Here is an 8,664-nt window from a genome sequence, read left to right as displayed (position 1 = left end):
AGCAGCAGCAGCAGCCGCAGCAGCAGCAGCTAGTATTAGTTATAGCTAGTATTAGTTATAGTATGTTCATTAGTAGTAGTAGTAGTAGTAGTAGTAGATAGTATTAGTTATAGTATGTTCATTACTATGGATTTTGGTTCAATCCGGAACTTAGTTGGAAACTCCTAGCAATAATTATGGACTTAGTTGGAAACTCCTAGCAATAGTTATGGATTTTATAAGTTTAACCTATAGTTTAAGAATATTAATTATAACATAAGGTTTGATTAATATTGCTGGTTATTAATATGATAATTATTATAACCTAAGGTTTAGATAGAGCTAATAAGAATATGGCACTTGTCATGAGCATGGTTATTCCTAAGGTTATGATTACTAAGGAATTATTATTTTAATAATAAAATTAGAGAAATATAAGACTTAGTCTTCACCAAAATCTGATAGGAGTATGATATTTGTCACAATTTTATTTATTTGTGGATTAGGATGTAAATAGATTTTTCGTAACTTTAGGGTACTATAAATTTCGACCTATTTTTGACCCGGTTATGTTATGAATTTCGAAAAATAGTATTTCTAGAAATTTGTAGATAATTTAATTAGCTTTCTAACGGTATAAAGAGAGTCCAAATCGGAGTTCTACAGCTCCAGATATGTTGATTTTACTTAAGGGGAGTTTAGAGTTACGAGATTTAGAGAGTTAGAAGTTAGGATTCTATTTGTTTTTATTATTTTAAAAATCAAGCTTTGAATCCTTAAATCTCTCTGAAAAATTTGACCAATTCCTAAGCCTTTAGTTGAAGGATATTCAAATATTTTCAATTAAATTTATTATTTTTATTCAAAGCCAAAAAGAAGATTTTTATTCCTAGAACTCTATAAATAGGACCTAGCACCAAACCTTTTCATTCATTCTTCAAGCATTGATCAGAGCCTTCCATGTGCTAGTGAGACTATAGAGTGATAAACACTTGGATTGGGGTTATAAGCTTAATCATTATAAGCTTAATAAACACTTGGGAAGTATGGTTATAGTGTATTTCAGTTTCGAGGTATAGTTCGGTCATAGAAGCATTCAAGGTATTCCTAATTCTAGTTCCTTTCTGTATTGATTCTTATAGTTCTTCTCTACTCAAATCCTAACTCAGTCTTTTCTATTCTTGTTTAGGCATCTAAGTTCTTCGAACTTAAGATTTTCGTTGGTAAGTATCGTTTCGATGGTGTAGTTTATTCTTTCCATCTCTTTTCTTTAGTATACTCACCTCTATATTATGGTTTTTAGGAGTGTTCCAAAATCCCGATTTTGTTCTCATCATCCCGGTATATTGGTAAGGAAAATAGGATATGATTTTATATGTTATATGATATGTGATGTGTTATCTTATGTTATGTTGTGTTATGAAATGTTATATTGTGTATGTTTGTAGACTTGGGCATATGACCTGTACACTAACAAGCCCCAATAAATTTATGGGCATATGACTTGCTTAGCTAGCAAGCCCCACAAATCTAATGGGCATATGACTTGTTTGGTTATGGGACCCCAAGTAATAATGGCCATTATAGTATGTGTGACATATGTTTATGATATGTTTTATTATATGCTACGTTATGAATTTTATGAATATGAGTTATGTGTTAGGTTTTCCTTGTTGGGCATTAGGCTCATTCCTTTATTTTTTTTAGTGTGATGCAGGAAACTAGATACGGATGCGGAAGGATTCTTGGAAGCTTGGCATGTGTGTTGAAGATGAACGAACTGAGTGGACTGTGTGTCGATCGAGGATGAAGTTATTTATATTTAGTCTTTTAGATCATGTTTTTCCGCATTTAGTTTTTTTTAAACAATTGAATTAAAGTTTATGCTTTTCTTTTAAACAATGGGTACCCATGCCATATTTTCTGTTATTATGTATTTGATACAATATTTTGAGATTTAATAAAGTTATATTATTTCTTATGTATCTTTCCCAAAATAGTAGTTATGCATAGTAGATATAATAGTCCAAGGTCATAGAAATAGTTGGGTCATTACAGCTGGCGGCTAGGCTGAGTTGCTGAGGTTTGCGGCTAGGCTAGCAGTTGCGATTTGTGAGTGAGTGAGGGTCGTGCCGTGCTTCTGCAACTGCCGCCGACTGGCCTGGGAGGAGACCAAAAGAGAAAGAGGGAGGAAATGAGAGATATATGAGAGAGAGAGAGAGAGAGAGAGAAAACTACAGTACTCGGGTGCCCTAAAGAAAAAAACACATTTCAAATTTTAATTTTTATTTAATAATTTTAATAATTAATAAATATATAGTATTATATTTATAATTTATATGTATAATTGGTCGATTTTGGTTCAATTCGGTAAGTGCACCATTAATTTTCAAACCGATCGATCAGTGGCGGTTTACACCGTTAATGGTTTTTTCGGTGTTCTGTTTAATTGGTTTTGGTTTTTCGGTGTTCAGAAGGTCAGTGTACTCAGCTTTTTAGATTTTAAGCTCAGCCCAAATTTCAAGGATCTTTTTTAAGATCTGGTCCTTAGATCTCCACCTGAGCTGCCTTCTTTAGTTCAGATTACTATTTTAGATGATGATAACTTTGCCTTTGAGTCTCTATCACAAGTTGATGAAATTGAGCGGATTCTTAGTTTTATGGGAAAGAACAAGGCCCCTAGGCCAAATGGCATGCCTGTTTCTTTTTACTACCACCATTGGGACACTACAGAATGACTTAACAGACATGGCAACGCAATTTTGCTCAATTAGAATTCTTCGAAAGTGCATTAACAACACAAATCTTGACTTTATTCCCAAAAAGGAAGCGCCCCATCTTACATCAGATTTTCGCCCAATTTCCCTTTGCAATGTATCACACAAACTGTTCTCCAAGATTCTGGCATCTAGGCTAAATGAGATCCTACCAAAACTGATAAGCCCGTTTCAATCGGCTTTTGTTCATGGGTGGTCAATCAATGATAACACTATGTTGGCCAAGGAGATTCTTCATTCCATGGGAAAGAGAAGAGGAAAATCAGGGCACATGATGATTAAGCTGGATATGGCCAAAGCATATGACATAATGCATTGGGAGTTCATTTTGGAGGTCTTGCATAGCCACGGGTTCGGGTCACACTTCAGGAATCTCGTTAAAAAATTCATTTCACTTTAGCAGATTAACATCATGCTAAATGGAGGGTTGGTTGGGAAAGTAAACCCTGTGAAGGGTCTCCATCAAGGAGATCCCCCATCGCATGCCTTGTTTATGCTATCACCTGATATTCTTTTATAGAATTCTCATGGATGCTGATTCCATAGCAAAAATTAAAGGCTTCAAAACTAGTCGAAGGGGTCCAACAATATCACACCTGATGTTTGCAAATGATATAGTTCTTTTTGGACAAGCTACTATGAATGAGGCAAAGACAATTATGGAGTGCTTGGGGAAATACTATTCGTGGTCGGTCAAATGATGAACTTCCAAAAATCATCAGTCTTTTTCTCCAAGGGTGTTCCCGGATTGAAAGCTATAAGTATTGCCAATTTGCTCAGGATGAAACAAATGAAAAAAGACTCTATTTATTTGGGACTACCGCTATTAAGGTGAAAGAAAAGGTCGGAGGATATGAAATTTTTAGCTAGGAAAGTACTTCATCGCATACAAGGATGGAGGTGTAAGCTTCTCTCAAAAGTAGGCAAAGCAACTCAAATCCAATCAATTGGTTCAAACATTGGGACTTACATTGCATCTTCTGATTTTATTCCAAAGAAAATTGCAAATGTAATTGATTGGTCCCTCAGAGATTTTTGGTGGGGTGATACAGAATCTAAGAGAAAGTTGCATACAATTATCTGGGAAGGACTCTACAAACAAAAAGTGGATGGAGGACTTGGCTTTAGGTCAACATCGATGATAAATAATGCATTTCTCACTAAATGAGGTTGAAAGGCTTTGACTAACTATGGTGGTCTATGGAATTCAATCATAGAGGTTAAGTATATTAAGGGCCATGACTTCGCCTACTTGGAGGGTTCTCAGGGAGATTCCCATGTTTGGAAGGTCATCCTCAGGAATAGGGAACATCTTGCAAAGGGCCTTTGTCGTCGAATAGGGAATTTTCATGCAACATCCATTTGGTTTCATCATTGGGTTCCAAATGGAGTGTTGATGCCACTTTTGGTCTAAGTTGGGTTAAGGATTTCATTGAAGACCAAGCTTGGAATGTGGAGCTGCTAAAACAATGGTTCATATCTAAAGATGTCAAAAGAATTCTCAACATTCCTCTGCCTACTAATGCTACTACTGATGGCTGGTTGTGGACAGGAGAGAAAAGTGGAAAACTTACCACTAAATCGGCTTGCTGGCTAATTAAATGACCCCAGTTGAATCCGGAAGCAACTAAGCACGGGAAATGTGTAAGGACGCCATAATGTATTTACTTTGTAAAACGTCACTCAACTTATATTTATGAGAAAAATACCATTTTAGAGAAAAGGTTCAGCGGGGCCTTGATAAAAACATGCAATTTGGGCCCAAAGGTTTTAAAATAAAAATATAGTGTCTTTATGCATTCTTTTAAAAATATATATAAAATAAACATAATAAGGCTCACTGGCGTAAATGTATCATAAACCATAACGTATAAGTTCATAATCTTTCTTGGCGCTCATCTTGATCGCTAGTCGCTCATAGGACACCTTGTGTCATAGATGCCTAGACATCGGAACTTCCCACATCACTGTGCATGTCAAGGAGAATCCCTAATTCCTACCTGAAAGGGGGAAAGTAAGGGGGTAAGCTAAAAGCCCAGTAAGGAACTACAAACAAATACAACAATTTTAAGAAAATATAAGGAAAACTACATACATAGTGTAAAACTCATAGCATAATCATATCGTATTCATTTCATAATCATATCGTATCATATTTATAATAATCATTTCATATCATATTCATAATCATAATCATCTTCATACTTCATGTGAGCATGGCACCCCTATTGTCCATGTCACATCGAGAGGTAACAAGCAAAAGCATAAACCGGTAAGACCTCATCTATGAGGTAAACATGAACTTTGGTCCTCGAATAACTTCGGCGCGTCTGCCCTATGAGTTACGTCATATCCTTAGTAACTCCTATGCTGTGTTGCGTTCAACACGCTAACAACCTACTACTTTTTCATACATCATACAAGCATACGTTCAACAAACCATAACATAACATAACATAGTAATTCATACTTTTCATAATACTTTATCTCATCATAATTCATACTTTCCATAACACTATAACTTTGCAACATAATAGTTCATACATTTCATAACATAATTCATAAAAAAGTCTAACTAACTTCCTTACCTCAAATCCAAGCAAAATATAAAGTGCGGGGTACTTCACAATGAGCCTAAAATCACAATCAAACGTTCATCTTAAAATCATGTAAGATTACACATGCCCAACATACATATGCACACGTGGCACATGTTACACCATACTATAAACTTTCATTAATTTCACATAGCTCATTAAAGAATAATCTCAATTCTACTAGCGAATCCTCAATGTTTGCAAAACAAAAATCATATATTTAATTAAATGGCGTATATTTGAACGTAAAAATTGACTTGCATGTCACATGTGTACGTGTGATGTTTCTTAAAACTCGCTTTGAAGTTGGTATCTTCTATTTCTTCTTTATTTTATTGTCACTTAAAAAAAATTAGCATGCAATTGAATAGTTTACTATCTTGGTTACTTTCACCATATTACCTTCTCAAGTCATAAATTCCATTCTATATTTTATTTCACAAATGTTAATTTATTGAATTAGTTCTTTAGCTATGTTTGCACCAAAATAATAAAATTTCATTCATTATTTAAATAAAATAAATAAATGACAACCTTTTTCTATTTCTCACAAAATGTTTAATTTTGATAAATTAATTAATCTCATCAAAATACTTTATTCCATTTAGAAAATTTAATAAAAAAATGTGACATAAATTATCCTTTGTAAAAATAAAATAAAATAAGACCTCAAGGTCACAAAATTTCATATAATTTCATAATTTTCGAAAAGTTGGAAAATGTAACGTCCCAAATTACCTAATAAGGCTTAGGGCCTTGATTAGGGGTTCAGGATGATAATATATGGAATTATATGCTTATATGATATATTTGTGAATGATTATGTGATTAAGTGAGTTATATGATAATATAACTAGTGCATATATGAGATATATGTGAGATACCACATTATTATGTGGGTTTATTTGAATTACTCGGCACGAGATGATCCTAGTGAGCAAGTTAGCGGGAAAGTCACAACGGGACCCAATACCCGACTCGGGGTGAGTCAATGGGTATTTTAGGTATTTAACTCAGTATTGGGTTATCTGGTAACAGAAATGAATAATTGAGAATATATTTGGAGTTAGTGAGATTAGGAGGGAATACCAGGGATTTTGACCATTTTTCCATCGGGGACATTTTTGGTACCCCAAACCTCGGGATTAGCTTAAGTAACTTAAGCCTTAAGAAACAAACAAAAACACAAAACACACTCAAACATTGCTCACCAACCGACCCTCTCTCTCTCCCTCATTCTCTTTTATTTTTCTAAGGGAATTGCTTGAGGAAACCAAGAGATCTTTGGCTGAAAACTTGGAGATTGAAGGCTTGAACTTGGGAATTGGATTAGCTATAGTTAGGAGGGCTTAAATCATAATTAAGGTAAGCTTTAGACTCTATTTTTCCCCTGAATTCATGTGTTAGTTTGGTGTTCTGGGGCTTGTAGCTCAAATATTGGATTTATGAGTTTTGTTGGGTTTTCAATCAGGGTTTGTTGGCTCGACCTTGTTCTTGGGGTGCCGCGACCCTCTTGAACCTAGGGGCCAAGGGAGGTGTCTGACGTAAAGGCGCGCTGCGGCACCTGTTAGGCTACGCTGCGGTGTGTGTCCAGTGAGAAGGGAGGCTGGGGCTTCTGACTTGGGCGGACCATGGCGCAGGTGTTTGGGGCAGCGGCATTTAAACGGTTTTGAGCCCCAGGAGGGTTTTTGAGTGTGGGAACTCAACCCTAAGGGCTCCATATCGATTCTACTACCCAACTTAGTAGACTTCGAGCTCCTAGAGGCTAGGACTTAGTTTGGAAGCCTTTATTTGCTTGTTATTGATGGAATCCTCTATTATATTTGTGACTAGGTTATCGCTAGGGGCTCAGAACCAGGATCATGCCCGAGGGTTGTCCTTATTTTACGCTATACTCGGACCTAAGGTAAGAAAACTGCACCCAATACGTGATATATGTGTGATTAGGGCTTGTCTCAATTTTTGACTATAATTATGAATAGGGCTTGGGCCCCTAAGAATATACATGTTTAAGTTAGCATTTGCTTGTTGATTAAACATACTTGAATATTATGTACCTGATTAAGTGTTATATGAATATTCACACGGTTTGCCTAGCTAGGGCTTGTCCCGTTAAGGAGGATGAATATTACTATGTTTGTAATTTTTTCATGATGTTATATGAGTAACATGTATGCATAATTGTATTGTTTGAATTGTGCTTATCTATATCTGTTTCTATATATGTATCTGAATACTTGGCTCATGGCTTGACTTATTAGTCAAGGGCGACAATAGAGCATTGCGTGTTGGTCGAAAGGCTTAGGCAAAACAAGAATGTACTATTACCTTGGCCGACCCTATGTTCGTTGAAACATTAAAGCGCCAGGTACGCTGGACTAGCTCTATGGCTAGTTTCTCAGAGCTAAGGGCAAAGGCCCCAGGTGACTCTATGGTCACATAGCTAATGCATAGGGCTGAGGGTTGACTCTATGTTCAACTGTTCAAGGCGGCGGGCCCCATAATGGTCCAATGACCACCGAATTGTGACTGTATGCATGCATGAGTAAGTTATTACTGTTGGGCATGCTAGATAAGTATCCGGAAATCTGTATTTACTGTTCATGCACATGTTTAAGTTTTCTTGCTGAGGGCTCATGGGTGCTTTGTGGTGCAGGTAAGGGAAAAGGGAAGCTTGACTAGCATGAGTTGGAGAGCTTCGGTGGCGATGTGTACATATGTGGCTGTTCGTCCACCACAGTCGAGGATATCTTAGAGGAACTAGGGTCATAGCCTTGATTTTGCCGCTTAGATCGGCCGGTTGTAACTTTTGATGTATATACACCCTTTAAACACTTGTTTATAATATTTTGGGATCCCATGTATGTATGAAACTTTTTAAATAAAAGGGAACAATTCCTTTGACCAAAAATTTTAACCCTAACCCTTGACGTTAACCTTAGTTACACATTTATAACCAAATGACTTAATTAGTCTGTCACAATTTAAAATACACAGCATAATGGTCCTGAATTAGGAGGACATTACAACTTGGTATCAGAGCTGCCAAGGTTTAAGGGTTCCTGAAGACTGGCCGGACATGTACACTCGCCACTAAAGACAAGCTTGACTGAGGGTTCGGTAACTATTTATGTGGTTATGTGTTTAACCGCTTAAATGTGATATAAATGCTTTATCTGTGTGCATGTTTAGGAAGCATGAGATAATCTGATAGGGCTTGGCCCTTGACTATTGTATGAATGATAAAGAACATGCTTATTAGCATTGTTACCGCTTGTGAATGAAAGGGAATCACTTATTAGCATTATTAT

General features: G+C 36.2%; 1 protein-coding gene across 1 annotated transcript in view; it reads left to right on the top strand.

Moving 5' to 3' along the window:
* LOC133815451 (uncharacterized) overlaps positions 1–3,457 on the top strand; it is a gene marked incomplete at its 5' end in the record, with an annotated part of 8,516 nt that extends 5,059 nt beyond the window's left edge. Inside the window, 2 exons of the mRNA XM_062248290.1 lie at positions 2,713–3,107; positions 3,277–3,457. Of these exons, the coding sequence (XP_062104274.1) occupies positions 2,713–3,107; positions 3,277–3,457 (576 nt within the window). The remainder of the gene's footprint in view (positions 1–2,712; positions 3,108–3,276) is intronic.
* Between the last annotated feature and the right edge of the window lie 5,207 nt (positions 3,458–8,664).

This window comes from Humulus lupulus, chromosome 2 (genome assembly GCF_963169125.1).
Source record: "Humulus lupulus chromosome 2, drHumLupu1.1, whole genome shotgun sequence".
Taxonomy (NCBI): domain Eukaryota; kingdom Viridiplantae; phylum Streptophyta; class Magnoliopsida; order Rosales; family Cannabaceae; genus Humulus; species Humulus lupulus.
Note: the sequence above shows the minus strand (reverse complement) of the source record. Positions and strands in the feature narration are given on the sequence as shown.